Raw genomic sequence first — 15,794 nt, forward strand, 5'->3', positions numbered from 1 at the left:
GGGACTGGAGGGCTGGGCGGCGTCCCCAGCAGGACTGGACAGCAGGACAGCTTCCTCGGCTGTGTAGGGCAGCAGGACGGCCTCCTCAGCTGTGCAGGGCAGCCTCCTCTGTTGGGCTGGACAGCAGGACAGCTTCCTCGGCTGTGCAGGGCAGCAGGACGGCCTCCTTGGCCGGGCAGGGCAGCAGGACGGCCTCCTCAGCTGACTCAAGCTGTCGCTCTGAGGTCGCCATGTTGACCTCAGATGGGAGCTCCACAGCTGAGACCTCCCCGTAGGCCTCAGGCTGGAGCGCTGCTGTCCTCGTTGCCCCCCCAAAAAAGTTTCTGGGCCAGCCTTCACCTCTGGACTGCGCAGCATGGTGCAATTCCCCTGCAGTGGGAAGCCCCAGATGCTCAGGTCACTTTGCTGGCGGTGTTGTACGGCATCGCTCTTCGGTGGCAGGGACGGGGTAAATGGCGCGAGGGATGACGCAGCATGCAGCTCTGCTTTGCACTGAGCAATTTCCTCTTCGAGCTGTTTGCTCATCTCCATGGATGAACGGTAAAGCGCCCAAATCCTGGCCTCTTCGGCGGCGCTCATGGCTACCTGCTGCTTCCGCATTTTGGGCTCAGTATTCTGTTACGAAACGTAGAATGGAGGCGGATGCAGGTCACAGTCTTTATCAGACACAAAACTCACGCTTAAAGTAAACACGGTCTTCACCAGGAAAGAAAAACATTCGAGGCATGGAAAACAACCGCGGCTACTGAGCCAAACAGTACTAACCAGGATTAGCTACAGGCACGATATAATACTGAGCGAAGTGCTCAGTCACCTAGGCATTTAAATAAAGAACATGATTAACTCAAAGCATGGACACCTGGGGCAAATTAAAGTCACTTAATACAAAATGCTCAATCCAGAAGCGAGCGAACAAAGACAATGTCACGTGACTCGTCAGGATTCGAGCCACAGCGCCCTCTGCTGGCCGTGGCGTAACAGGCATTATGTGATAGTATACATGGTTTATCAAGAAGCAAATGTTGAGCACAAAATATGTCATGATTATTTGGCTACAATAGGGGCACTTGGGTAAAATTTGGAACATTTAGTTTTTTGGTTGAACTTTTCCTTTAATTGTTCCTTTAATCTCCCACTACACCAACAATATATATATATATATATATATATATATATATATATATATATATATATATATATATATATATATAATATTTAAATAAGAAAAAAAATGTTGTGACTGCATAAGTAAATTCATTCACTAATTCCTAAAGTACTTTACAAATGTATTCTGTAATTCCTAAATTAATTTGCAAATAATTAATAACGGAGTTAAAGTGCAATTAAAGTGTCATGTGATCTCAGTATAAACACTGGAATGCCCCAGAGCCAGTTAGAGAATCTATCTAAACAAACAGCATCATGCCCCAGAGCCCCAGAGCCAGTTAGAGAATCTATCTAAACAAACAGCATCATGAATAAACAAGGAACTATTCAAACAATTCCAGCTGTAAGTTCTGGAAAACTATCAATTAAAGTTTGGTTAGTTAAAACATCAGCAGGGGTTTAACATCAACAAGCTATATTGATTTTCCCCCAACTTCAATATTAAGGCCTATTTTGTGTAGATTCTAGATTTTGTGTAGACATCTAATGCCCATTAAATCCGTTTCAGTTCCGGGTTTTAACACTACAAAATGTGGGAAAATTCTAAGTGAATGAATACTTAAGCAAGGTGCGTTTGGTTTTTTTTGTTTGTTTGTTTGTTTTTTTGTTTTGTATTTTTTTTGTTTTGTTTTGTTTTTTAATGTTTTTTTATTATTATTATTACAAAAAATAACGTTTTTTTACAAAATATAAACGGTTGTTTTTCTCCCAACGCATATGATTAGGCCAGAGTAATCTCATTAAAAAAAAAAAAAGCTAAACTGAGAGATCTTCTTGTTGTGAAGTGTTATCAGTTACCACTTGAATTTGTACATCTAGTTAAACATGTCACATTTGCATAAAAGATGAAGATGAAGAAGAAAGAAAAGCAAGAACACTTCCCAAATTGTGCTTGATTATATACAGATAATGAGGTTGGGGCAGTTTTTCAAGAGACACTGGCAGTAGTATCAATTAGCAGTATATAATTTCTTTAAATGTTCAAATTATATCACTTGTGATATTAACAGTGTATAGCTCTGTCACTCATTAACTACTTGGAACTGACCCATGTATTTTAGATAAGTAGTTTTCTTCACTGATACAGTAAACAGGAAGAGCAGAAATACCTCAGTATTATAATTATACACAACAACTGATGCAAATGATGATGGGGCTTTACTAGAGTGACCCCGACCTCTTTGCCTGTGCTCCACTTTTTTCTAATTAGTTAACTACTTAAGAGATCCACTTCAGTCGACATTATAACACCATTACCAGCTCTCTGAAGCACCACTGAACTCCCACAGTCTCATTGTGAAGAACACAACGATACAGTACATGAAGTAAGTCATGTATTTGTCATCAGGTAATAGAAATAATAGGGGTAATAGGAATGAAGGCTAAAACAAGAATGACATTTTTTAAAATTATTATTATTTAGAAGATCCTGTTGTGTGTACAAGGCATGCTAAAGGCCTGCTGATCACTTACATCATCTCTTTCTCTCTGGAAGATTTTACATACAACCTTAAAGTGTTTTCCATGACCTTTTAGGATGCTGAACACAACCCTAAAATAACCCTACAATATGTTACCAATAAATTGTCTATAAAAAATGAGAATACATTTTTAAAAGAATGAGAATATGAACTGGTATGGCATAGCTACTTTAAGTAGAGTTCATAATAGAGCCTAATTTATTAAAGTCATTAATGCAGATGGTGCCATAAAAAGACAAAGAATTACCTTAAAACAATAATTATCAAAAAGAAATTACAATGACTGTCATATGTAAATGACTCACCTCATTAAAATTATCTTTATTTTTATTACAATATTATTCACATTATTTACTTATTAATATTGTGTGTTGTGCTAAGTTCAGGTCTCATGCTGCATAGAACATGATTAGAATCTAACAAGATCAACAGAGAGAGAGAGAGAGAGAGAGAGAGAGAGAGAGAGAGAGAGAGGTGTACAGCAACAGGTATACTTTCTCTTCCTCCTTAGTATGCAAATTCTTACCTGTCACAAAAATAGACCAATCCAAGGAACAGGAAGCAGACAGGCTAAAATTCCCATTGGTGAATGAGGACTCACATTCTCCATTATAGTTCTGTGAGCCAAAGTCATTGCTAAACAGTGACAAGGACACCTTAAAAGTCTACTCTGTGCAGTGGACAATATTCAACATCTCTGGTAAGCAATAACTTTCTGATTTCCTTCAAAATACTATCAATTATGTGTATGAAATTCTGTTGCATTCCACTTAATTTTCTAACAAAGCAATTTCAGAGATCTCAGGGATTAGTAGAGGATTTCTGTGCTATAGTTTTATTTTCAAAACCCTTTCAGTTTGTGCGTGTGCGTGTGTGTATGTGAGAGTGAGTGTGTTCCAAAGCATGGAATTTTACAGAATGCTGTCTGTATACACTATAGTGTACGGAGCTCCTAGGTAAATATGTTTATAAAACAACCAATAATAAATTGATAAATATATAGGTAAATAAGTAAATAAGGAAATACTTTACACACACACACACACACATACACACACACACACACACACACACATACATGCATACATACATGCATACATTCATACATATATGAACTCATCTATAAATAATAACTCATAAAAATAGTAACTTACAATAACTGACTTGTTTATATATATATATATATATATATATATATATATATACATACATACATACATACATACATAAACAAGTCAGTTACTGTAAAATAATATTTTTATAAGTTATTATGACAGTTATTATGGGTTCATAACAGGACAATTTTCGATATTCTCTGCAACTATTACAAAATAAAGAAAATGTTACAGCTCTAGTCGCTCTGGTTCTGATCCTCATTTCACCCTCCACACAAGTTATTTTAGTTGTCTATGTGATGTGCAAATTGTGTTAGTACAAATAAATATAAATATATTTCAGTGGCATTGGGATATCCATGCTAATTATTCATTATTACTCACTTCAAACACTTCCTATCAATGTGATGTGGATGGGATCACAGTGAACTCACAATGAAATAAGAGCATGCTCTGAAATGTTTTTCAAACATCCTCAGATGTTTAACAGTGTATTCAACTGCAATTTTAATAGAAATCACTAATTAAGGACCATTATAACATATAGATAAATTCTTAGTACCGAAACAAATGACAAAAATAAACATAACAGTATGACTGAAACTCACAAGCAGTGCATTTACCAAACAGTCTACACACTCATGACTAATCATGGGCTTTAAAAAACAAACAAACAGACCCTCAGAATGTTGGACACTGGCAATTCTGCATTGAAAAGATCTGCACTCTAGTAAAAGTAAATAGTCAGTATTTATTAACAGTAATTTAGAAGGACCTTTCTTGCTAAAGCAGATCTAAGCCATAGAGACTTTCATTTCATGTTGTCAGTCATTATTAAAACACAAGGAATACCACAGCTTTAGTGACTAGGAAACAAACACATTAATAAAACTGAAGAGGAGAAGACTGGATAGAAATTTGGCATAGTTTACTACAGCGTAAGATATTATTAATTTAATGTAACAATTAATCTAATTTATTTCATATGTTTATAAGTTTATATGTTTATTTATAAGTTGTTATCATACACATTAAATTGGATGCTACACAATGCCAATGGCAGATTCCTACACAGAATGATTACATAAAGGGCACAATGATACAAAGTATTTGGAAAAACTGTAAGGATTCATAACCTAAAACACTAGAGTTTGTTGATGGTTTGTAATTGTTCTAGAGTGATGTACCTGGGAAAAAAGGACAATTTCAAATAAAAGTGAGGGCCTAAATTAGTGAAAGTTCACAATATCAAGTCATTCAAAAACAATTAATATAATAAGACAGAGAAAAAAACAACATGCTATCCTAGATATTATCTGAAGAATTTTGATCCTTGCACAAGGGATGGAGACACAGTGAAGAAGTCATCTCAATTCACAACGGCAGAGCCAACACTGAAGAACGAAGATTGGGCCTTACGAGCATGGTTTAATAATAATATGTATGCCCATAATGTTTTATATAAGCAAGCCAATTATACATAATTCCCAGGAAATCTAGGTTTTTGACCATGTTTTTGACATATTTTGATGGAATAGGCAAATTCCACTGGAATGCATGGGCCCAAGATTGCTTCCACCTGTTATACTCCCCCTAAAAAACATTGTTTGACAGAGAGAGTGGCATCTAGAAGCATACGAATTCAGTGCCAAGAGAGCCATGACTAAGGCATTGATTGCACTGTTAACTGAAGAAGAACAAGTGACCCTTTATTTATGCAAAGCAGACAGTGTCGTACCTGTGTAAATGTGGTTTTGTTTGTGTGGTTAAGCAAGGCATGAAACACACCCACACCTGATGATATGCTTTTTGGACACGATACAAGTCCTTTTATTTTTAAACAGCTTTAGTTGACAGGAAATTAATATTTCATCAGCATTTTAAGCCATATAGCTGTTTCCTATGATGGTTCTCACATTTCAAATGCAGTAATTCTGCTCTGAATTTTTCCCATGCCTGTAGCTCTGGACCATGGTCCTTCATAGTGGCTGTAGCATGAGCATCCCTGCTAGTATGAGTGTTGAGAGCCAGCTGCCCACCTCCTGGAGCCCCCACTACAACAGCCCAGATGGTAGTGTCCACCTTCATTACATTAAACCTCCCTCATGCTCATTTCAGCATACTTCCACATCATTACAAATTTTGATTTTATACAAGCCTTGAATGCTAAAGTGAAATCATTCTCTCTTTCTTAAAGTTTTTAATGTACCTATACCTATATGGTTATTATTAAGGTTTTATTGCTATTATAAGGTTCCACACAGCAAAATCCCCAGTGTTGAATTAACACCTATAGTGTCCAACTGGACATGAATTAACACTGTAGGTGTTATATCAACATTGTGGATTTGATATTAAACTTAATATAATTAATCAAATTCACAGAAATGTCAGAAAGGTCACAGGAAGTTTATAATTCCAAGGTCTCAATACAGCAAAATTCAGGCACAAATGACCAGAGGTTATTCAACCTCATAGGTGATTCAACAATGTAGACTTTGTTGTGCAGGTTAATCTACTTCGTTATTTCTGAAGAGTATTAAAGTACATAGTGTAAATAAGAATTACAATAGAAAATACCTTGTGTTGACTCTGACCAAAAACATTTATATGGCCTTCAGTCCTGTTTTAGGCTTATGATGATGCTGAACTATTTTTTTATGATATTTTTTTTTTTTTTAAGATTAATTATTTATACTAGTCACTATTTACAATTTACACTAGTCACTGCTTCTAGTAATATGTGATTAGTAAATGTACAAGATACAGTCATACAAAGCAGGATACTGTCTACTACAACCTTAAGTCTTTTTTGTAAACCTGCATAATCAAACCACCAAAACTCGACCTTGTTACTTTTTGTTTTAAAGTGTCCATGGTGTCACCAGGTTATGCTAGTCGTCTGTGGTCCCAGGACCTCCACCCACAGTATTGGTCCAAATATCAGGTGTGGGAGTGGCTTCAGCAGACTCTGGACATGCACCAGATTGATGCCACATCCATCCCATTCAGTAACTTTGACCTTGATGGAAGGCAGCTGAGTAGCATGAGCTATCAGGACTTCACTCATTTGGCTGGATCTGTTGGTCCGGTCCTCTACCAGAGCCTGACTGATCTCAAGTGGAGCAGTAAGTTTTAGTTTGGGTTCAAATTTACATATCCGAGACTTTCTGAGGCTTACCTCCTACTTAATAATGAAATAAACTTAGCAGGACCAGATGGCATCATGCAAATGAGTAAATAATTTCTGGTTCATACTAGCCCCCAAAGCTTTACAGTGTCAGGTAGTTTTAGTATCTTAAACAAATCTAATACCTCAATTTAAAAGTGCATTACAAATATAGGTTTTGTTTAGTCACATATACTGTACGTAGAAGAAACCTGGATGTTTAGTCCAAGTTCAAAACTTTCCTCCATGTGACATGTTTTTGCGCCATTTGTAATGCAGCTGATGCATAACCAGAAAATAGCCACAAAACTGCTTTTGCAGTAACAAGATGGTATAATGGGTAGCATTTCCACCTCATGGCTCCAGGGTCCCCAGGTTGAGCCTAAGCTCAGGTTATTTGCATGTTCTCTCAGTGTTTGCACTGGATTCTCTGGCTTCCTCAGCATCCCACGTGAGTATGTGAATGTGTGGGTAGATTGCCGTCTCACAGGCAGTGTTCCGGGTATTGACACCGGATCTACTGTAACACTGAGATGAATGAATGAAGGCTACTTTTGCTTTCTTATTGTGAACTTTAGTGATCTTTTTTTATTTGAAGAGGTGTTCAGTTGAAGTGTGAGAACAAGAAAAACACGTTTTGCTGGTTTGAATTAGGGAAATGAAAAAAATCAACAACTGATAATGAAATATACAGCCTGTACTGCACTGTAACTGCTTCATACTGTAGTTAGAGAAATAGAAAGAAAACATATACTTTTCTCAATCTAAAGTTATTTTTAATGTCCTTTGGACAGGTCAGTATAGCTCCTCAGCAGATATGTTTACACCAGGGGATATTAAAACAGAATTAGATGGTAAGTATGTTTTGACAAAATCATAAAACCTCAAAATTTTATTTTAGTATTTTTTTTTTAATTACTTGTTATTATGACTGTATAAACCAGCATGTATGTTTAACAGATCTTCCATGTTCAGTCTTACCTTACAAAGAGGAGCCCAGTTTCTATGCCACCTCAGGTAGAGCAACACTTTCAGTTTGATTACAGATGTTATCAGGTTATTAAACTGTCATGCACTAATCATCTGCACAATCATTCTTTAACAGAGCATTTTGACATTAAAACCCCATTTCAGCCAACAACAGTGATGACTTCACCAGCTTCCTATAGTCCAGGTATGAAGCATGACTCTGTCCAAACCAATCAAAACACACCTACCATTAGTCACCTAATGGTGACTGTGAGCTGATCATGTACTACACGGGAGGCGTTCTTACCGCAGAGTGGATAAGTGACAGCAACATTACTGAACTTTAGCTTTTTTCTTTTTACTCCCAGACTCGTTATTTAAGGCAATGTTAATGAAATAGGAAGGATGAGCAGTGCTGACACTAGGCCACATTATGTTCATTTAAAAACCAATTCCCTGCCTAGGGCCATTAAATTTAACTTTTGAATTATGGAGTGCCTTTCAATTATAGGCCATGTCAAAACACCTTTGAGTCATTTAGTTATACTTAAGGATTTTCCTTGCACTACATTTTTTTGTCAGGGACTTCATATTAGCCTGCCTTGTGTATTTGATTATATGGGTCAACTGGACATGTAGTACTTTACATTTCCTTTACCGGCATTATTTAACACATTAGATAACTTGAACAAACTATGTGCATCAGCATTAATGCACCATCAGTGATAATAACAAAGTAACTAACACTTGTATTAACTGACATTTACCCCTAATCAACACATGCCTTAACCAATGTTCATACCATCAATGGCTAAAAGTAAGCCCACAATGACTAATATGAGCCAACACCTTAATTAACATGTTTGTGGTTGTTAGCTGGCAAAATTCAGAAATGAGGTTGAAGTAAGTTCCAATATTTACACATGGAGGCCAGAGTTCAGAATAAGTTATAGAATGAGCTGTGATTTTTTTATTTATTTGGTTTGTTTTTTTGTTTGTTTGTTTGTTTTTTTTTTACAAATAAACATTAGTCAAGGCAGATGTGTTTAAAATAAAATGTCAATTAATACATGTGTTAATTTGCTAATGACTCTTTTTGATTTAGGCATTTTTATGAATAAGTAATGTAATAAATAATGTTGGTAAAGAAAACCATAATATAAACCATTATAATTAAATGTAACTCTGTACATTAACGTTACTCATTTGGCTGATCCTTCTATCCAAAATGGCTTACAATTCAGATAGGATACAAATGAGCAATTGAAGAATCAACAGTAACAACCTTATGATCAGCAACCCAAGGCTGTAATCACTGACCATTGCATGAATACAGTGTGAATATAGAACACAAAATATGAATACCACTCATATTATTCATTTTATTTATTTATTTATATTTTGTAACCATTACCTATTTTTGACTGCACAGACCCTAAAAGACCCCATAGCCGCTCGCACCAAGTGAAAAAACACAGTGAGTAACTCTTATATCCTGTTTTACACTTTTTTTAGTTCATCTATTGTTGTAAAATTCCTCCATTTTATGTCTAATCACTCAGAGCAATAGTGCATTCGCTCAATGGATTTTTTAAATCAAGCCTCAGCACACCTGTGTTTTCGGTTCTTTAGACCCTCGTGGGACCCATCTGTGGGAGTTCATACGAGATATTTTGCTGAACCCAGAGAGGAACCCAGGCCTGATTAAATGGGAGAACAGATCAGAGGGTGTATTTCGCTTCCTGAAGTCTGAGGCTGTAGCACAGCTATGGGGCAAGAAGAAGAACAACAGCAGCATGACCTATGAGAAGCTCAGTCGAGCAATGAGGTAATGGACATCTTCCTATTATTTACTGACACATCCATCTACCCATTTTAACAAAACTGTTAAGCAGATTTTTTGATTGGTTTGCTTCTGGTTCTTCCTTAATGAAGATATTACTACAAACGAGAGATTTTAGAACGCGTCGATGGACGCAGACTGGTCTACAAGTTTGGAAGGAATGCACGGGGATGGAGAGAAACCGAGAAGTGAAGGAGTTGGCCACATGTTTATTTTCCTCTTTTCCTTTTCAATTGGAAATGTGAAGTCTCTTATTTATAACATTATGTCCTTTACATTATGTTGTTTCATTATAAGAAGGAGTGTGATGTCTTTTTTATGTTGCTTGTATTTATACCTGTTTTTTATTTGTTTATACCTGAATTTTTTTTTTTTTTTTTTTGATACATCGATCTGTGAACCAATAGTGCTTAGCTGAACACAGACAAATTCTCCACACTGTAAAACATGATAGCCCCCTTAAGTTATATGAATCTATTTTTTCTATTTAGCTCCAATTGTCATGACAAGCTCTGGATATTGAACTCAAGCATATAAATTTTCAAAAATGAAACTTAAAGTAATCCATTGTCGTTACCTGTAAATCTTGTAAAACATAACTTTTTGAAACAAAGGTTATCTTCAAGTTAAGTTTACTCACATGTTTAAGGCAGCAAGTTTCATTTCTAAGTTTAACCATTTGAAATGTCTTATAGTGCATAGTACTATTTACAGACCTTTTTCCCGAAACTTTGGAGACACTTTATACAACACACTTATTCATTTAACATGGAGGTGTATAAGGTACACCCACACTATATATTCCACCTAAATCTTCATCTGTTTGAATAGATGATGAAATATTACTGCTATATTTGGCATCTGTTTTCCAACTGTATGTGACTACTTTGAAAGTTTATTTAAAATACAACTACTTTAAATTCTAAATTCATGGCTGAAGAGAAATATGAAAGGTACCTTCTCAAGCAGTACCTCTCCAAACACTGATTAAAATTAAGCATCGATCTTATACTGCCTTTCTTTATGGCACTTACTGTTGGTCAGATTTTTAAAATATATTTTATTGTGAACCACAAAGGCTTTAAAGTTTACTGTATATTCTATACTGTACAGTTTTTTAACTGTCTTTGAGGAGCAAGCAATGTATATGTACAGTACATTTGTAATCTGTATGCTTCAATAAAAATAAACACTGTTAAACTCACTTTTATGTTTTATACATTTAAAATGCATTTACTCTTTACATAAAATACAAAGAAAGAAAATAACTAGTAAACCATTATTCAATCACTCATCAACAGCTAGATATCAGGGCAACTCCATCAGCACTGACTTGCCACTAAATCTTTATCAGAGCAATCACAGCCAACTAATCTCTCATAAAACCAAATGCTAGGGTGTTAACTGTTCTGTGATGTGTGCCATGGCCAGTGTGTTTGTACCTCCAGGCAATAGGCAGCTGTTGGCCCTCAGATGCTCTCTGAGATTAGCATCTCATTGCTTTATGTCCCCATCGATCTGCTTATGTCTAATACTTCACAGACAAATCCAGCATGCATGATTTTTCCAGCCTCTATCACTCTCCAGACTATTAATGCTTTATCACCGTTCCATAACAGTTATAACGGCATACTGGAATTTATATAATCATTACTAAAGCCCATAATATTTGCCCAAGAATGGCACCATTACTGCTTACACATTTGTGAGCACTTCTACACAAAGAATATATCGTATCTGGTGAAAATTTCACATACATATATAATGCAATAATGTAAGACAGGATTTCAGGATTTTACGGTACAGGTGGGGGTTTTTTGTGTGATTGTTGTTGTAAAAAATGCTTGATTTTGCTGTGGCTTTGTTCAAAATTTGTGATGCAATTTGTAGAGTATTTTGTGCTTTTTTTAAGGAAAATTACTTGAATTGGTGTACTTGCAATTGCACGAAATAGTTTTGTACGGTCTTTTACAGTGATGTTTGGTGGTAAATGAGACCTTTTAGTTGTACTTATGTTTGATGCACGTGAATCGAAGAGGACTTTGGCTGAATGTGTGTTATGATGATGTCACATGACACATCTTGGCCCAAATCTGAGGGAAATATGTTGTAATTTTGAATAATTGCAAGCTCCTTCGAATAGTGTGGCGTTTAATTGATTTTGCGTTAATTTCTGCAGTTGCAAAATCCTGGAGGGACTGATAAGATTACACATTTTTTTCCTAGATTGTAAGCATTTTTTCTAGAAAGACATTATAAAGCTTTGGGTTAGTAAATATGCAGAAATTGGTGTAATAATCTTATCAGATTTATTATGTAATAATCTCATAATAAGAATATTACATAGTTTCAATTTGTCTATGTTAAAGATATTTTTGCTTGCTAACATACAGTGTATGGTCTAGCAGAACAGAAAGACAGAGGAAAGGGTGATTTAATTTTTTTTAACACTACAACACTGTAACACTAGTGGCAAACTGTAACATTATAACAAAATGAGGTTTGGTTACTAATTATGGGCTGTAAAATGATACTTTATTGCTTTAAAGGTTCTCCAGAAATTACAACAGTACTGTGATGAAAAGAAAACTGTAAAGAAAAAAAAAATACTTGATGCTTGTAGTGTTACTGTAATATTTATGGTACACATATCCATGCATATAATTTCCTTAAATGCAGAGTTGTATAATTATCCATTATACAGAGGTGGGTAGAGTAGGCAAAAATTACAAGAAAAAGTACAAGTAAAACTACTTATAAAAATAATTACTCAAGTAACAGTAAAAGTAATAATGTTAATAATTACTTGAGTAAAAGTAATAAAGTATCCAATGAGAAGACTACTCAAGTAGCAAGTTAATAGTTACTTCGGATCTGAATAAAATGAAGGGAAAATCCTGAATCTCAGACTACACGGAGAACTGTAAGTCACACCTCTCCTTGAAAGTCTGTCTGTTCTGTTTATATGATATAAAACCTGGGTTTAAGATGAAGCAGCATATCCCAGTCCTGTGATGGGTACACTAACACATAACCTGTCATTTTCAACACAAATTCTCACACACACCAAAAACAAACATTTCCCGAACAGATGACTGTCTTTATTTACACAAATTTGTCAGCATCTGCATTTAAACAAGACAACAGAGAACAAAAGAACAGACTATAGAACAGAACAGAAGGTGTGTGTGGAGAGAGAGTGAGTGTGTGTGTGTGTGTGTGTGTGAGTGTGTGAGTGTGTGTGTGTGAGTGTGTGAGTGTGTGTGTAGGAGAGAGACCATTCTTATCAGCTTTCCAGCCACTGTCACGTATGTGTGCGTGTCCTGCCTCGCTGCTTGCTTCTTCCCCTTTTTCCTTCTTTTGTGTCTTGTGGTAGTCCAGTACCTTAGTAAGGCAATTTATTATTGATATGTCTTTTTATTCATGCAATTATCTGGTCAGCTTATCATGTGGCAGCAGCACTGCATAAATTGCATTGCATAAAATCATGCACATACAAGAGCTTCTGGCTTCTAGAGAATGGTGCAGGGGAAAAAAATTGAGAGAGCTGCAGTTCTGCAGCTAGAAATGCCTTGTTGATGAGAGAAGTCAGAGGAGGTTACAATTATTTAAATAACCCTACAATACAACAATCTTAGAGTACACATGTTGAACCCTGAGCCAGATGGACCTCAACAGCAGAAGACCACACTGGGTTCCACTCCTGTTAGCCAAGAACAGGAATCTGAGGCTACAGTGGGCACAGGATCACCAAACCTGTACAGTTGAAACTAAAAATATCACCTGGCCTGATGAATCTTGATTTCTGCTGTGGCTTGCAGATGGTAGGATCAGAATTGGGTGGCAACAGCATGAATCCTTGGCCCAAACCTGCCTTGTATCAACAGTCCAGACAGGTGGATGTGGTAAAACAGGAGATTTGCAGCATAAATGTGCAGCTGGCAAATCTGCCACAATTATGTGATGTCAACAAGGAAGGTCCAGAATTTCAAAGGCATGATGTGGAATCCATGGTACAAACAACTAAGGCTGATCAGAGAGCAAAAGTGGGGTTCCACCCAGTGATGACATGGTGTTCCCATTAAAGTGTCCGGTGACTGTTTATAATGACAACAAGATCATGCAGGAAGAGGTCTTTATGGTTATAATAATAACATAATAATATAATTTATTATCTATAGACTGGATATTAATATAGATGGATAATAAAGACAGTATAGACAGATTATAGTTCACATTTCCTAATCTTTTTTATCTATTTATTTTTTTTTAAATAAGTTTAATACGTTTAATATGATACACAGGTGCTATCAGATTCTACTCCATACTTGTTAATGCTTAATTCTCCTCATGTTGTAATATAATGACACTGTGCAGGGAGAAGTCTAACATTACCAGTTAGGCAAATAACTAGGTGTGATACAGACTCCCTTTTTTGTACAGAAGCATCCATCTCATTTCCCTAACGCACCACTGCAGCAAGAACATGCAAAGGAGAGGCTTGAGATCTGATAGCACTGCAAAGGTTAAGCTCTGATGAGGCTGTGCATCTCATGAGCAGAGATTTCGTAATGCAGAAATTCCTTGAGCCGCTCAGTGTTGGGAAAAGAAAATGTACAAGTAATTTCTAGTGGGAATGTGGGTGTAGTGGGCAAGCTGTCTTCAACTGATTTGCATCTAACAAAACCGGTTGTAATTAAGCCACATTCCCCCTCTATGAAGAGAAACACAAAACTATTAAATAACAAGCCATTCCTGTTACATGAAAACACAGATGGATCATCTGAGCCATGTATGTGCATTTCTATGGTCTGGCATTTCCACCATGCAAAAGAATTTGCTTTGCTTACTTTTAGTTAGATCATGCATTGTAGAATCAACTGGTCCAATTACATATTTATTAATCTCTCTCTCCTTTAATTTCATATCAGCAAAAGAAAGATTGGGAGCTCTATTATTCTGCATGATTTGATTATATACAGACACACAAACGTGCACACACACACACACACACACACACACACACACACACAAAAGCACAGAGCATGTCATTTTAGCATGTCATCTCAACTGATGTCTCCCATCGGACATGTCAAAGGGATTTTTGAATGTGAGGTGCAGTGATAAGAGCCTGTTATTCTGTATCTGCAGAAAGAACACAATGGCTCCTGTGAACTCCTCAGAGCTGCTAACAGCTATGCCATCTGCTCTGTTGTCTTTCCCCATATCTGCCATCACTTCCTTGTTCTTGCCACAGCATCTGATTGCCCTCACTCATAAACGATCATGTTGCAAGAACTATAAAATAGCATATTCAAACAAGCTCGACTTTCAGTTAGTTTACTGGAATCTTAAGAGTCTGCATTTTTTTTTGGTCTCAACTAGCTAGCTAGCTATAGTACACTGCTGATTATTTAACACACCTTGTTGCGACATATTGTAGAATGATTTTTTCTGTTTTGTTTTTGTATTAATAATTATTTAGCCACTTATAGATGAACTCCATATAGCTGCATACAAAAATATGGACAATGGGCATTTTTAAATGTACACCCCACATCTAGATGTCTAATTCTAAATTTAATAGGTAGGAGCTTTGGTATTTAATTTTGTATTATCTTTAACTTTATCTTACATAGTATTATCTGATATCTATTACAAGTATTATCTGATACAGTATATACCATGCATGTTGGATATTCAAGCATATAGTGATACAAAAATTACTAGAAATGTATGTTAGTGCTACAGTACAATAATTACTCAGATCTGAATGAGTAAATTAGTAGTTAATGTTACAGCATTCTCTCTCTCTCTCTCTCTCTCTTTCTCTCTCTTTCTTAATATGTGCAATTTCAATGGTTTAAATATGCAGTGTTTATTACAGACAAATTTTTTGAATACAGTATTGGCCAGCCATATAGCAGTCGTTGCCACTATCAGATTATTTGTGTATGTGTCTCTACTTTCATGTGTCATCTAACAAGGTATTTCAAGGTCTTATGACAGAATTTGCACCTTATATTGTCTTCTGTTTCTATGATACACAC

General features: G+C 36.0%; 1 protein-coding gene across 2 annotated transcripts; it reads left to right on the plus strand.

Moving 5' to 3' along the window:
- The first annotated feature begins 3,240 nt into the window (after positions 1 to 3,240).
- On the plus strand, positions 3,241 to 10,948 carry ehf (ets homologous factor). 2 transcript variants are annotated; one of them, XM_053642195.1, is made up of 9 exons: positions 3,241 to 3,348; positions 5,726 to 5,834; positions 6,634 to 6,891; positions 7,727 to 7,786; positions 7,893 to 7,949; positions 8,038 to 8,106; positions 9,334 to 9,378; positions 9,534 to 9,729; positions 9,837 to 10,948. In XM_053642195.1, exons 2-9 carry the CDS (start codon positions 5,735 to 5,737, stop codon positions 9,934 to 9,936), a joined length of 885 nt encoding a protein of 294 aa, XP_053498170.1. In that variant the 5' UTR covers positions 3,241 to 3,348; positions 5,726 to 5,734; the 3' UTR covers positions 9,937 to 10,948. The 2 variants fall into 2 exon arrangements, with proteins under 2 accessions (XP_053498170.1, XP_053498171.1); XM_053642196.1 differs by having other exon boundaries at positions 6,652 to 6,891.
- The last annotated feature ends 4,846 nt before the right edge of the window (positions 10,949 to 15,794 follow it).

The sequence above is a fragment of the Ictalurus furcatus genome, chromosome 14, assembly GCF_023375685.1.
Source record: "Ictalurus furcatus strain D&B chromosome 14, Billie_1.0, whole genome shotgun sequence".
Taxonomy (NCBI): domain Eukaryota; kingdom Metazoa; phylum Chordata; class Actinopteri; order Siluriformes; family Ictaluridae; genus Ictalurus; species Ictalurus furcatus.

Excerpts from the sequence above, each read along its gene's own strand:
- ehf (XM_053642195.1), top strand. The coding sequence starts at position 5,735 with ATGGTCCTTCATAGTGGCTGTAGCATGAGCATCCCTGCTAGTATGAGT. Across the intron at positions 5,835-6,633 it reads CCACTACAACAGCCCAGATG|TGTCCATGGTGTCACCAGGT; the intron begins GTAGTGTCCACC and ends TTTGTTTTAAAG. Across the intron at positions 9,379-9,533 it reads GCACCAAGTGAAAAAACACA|ACCCTCGTGGGACCCATCTG; the intron begins GTGAGTAACTCT and ends TCGGTTCTTTAG.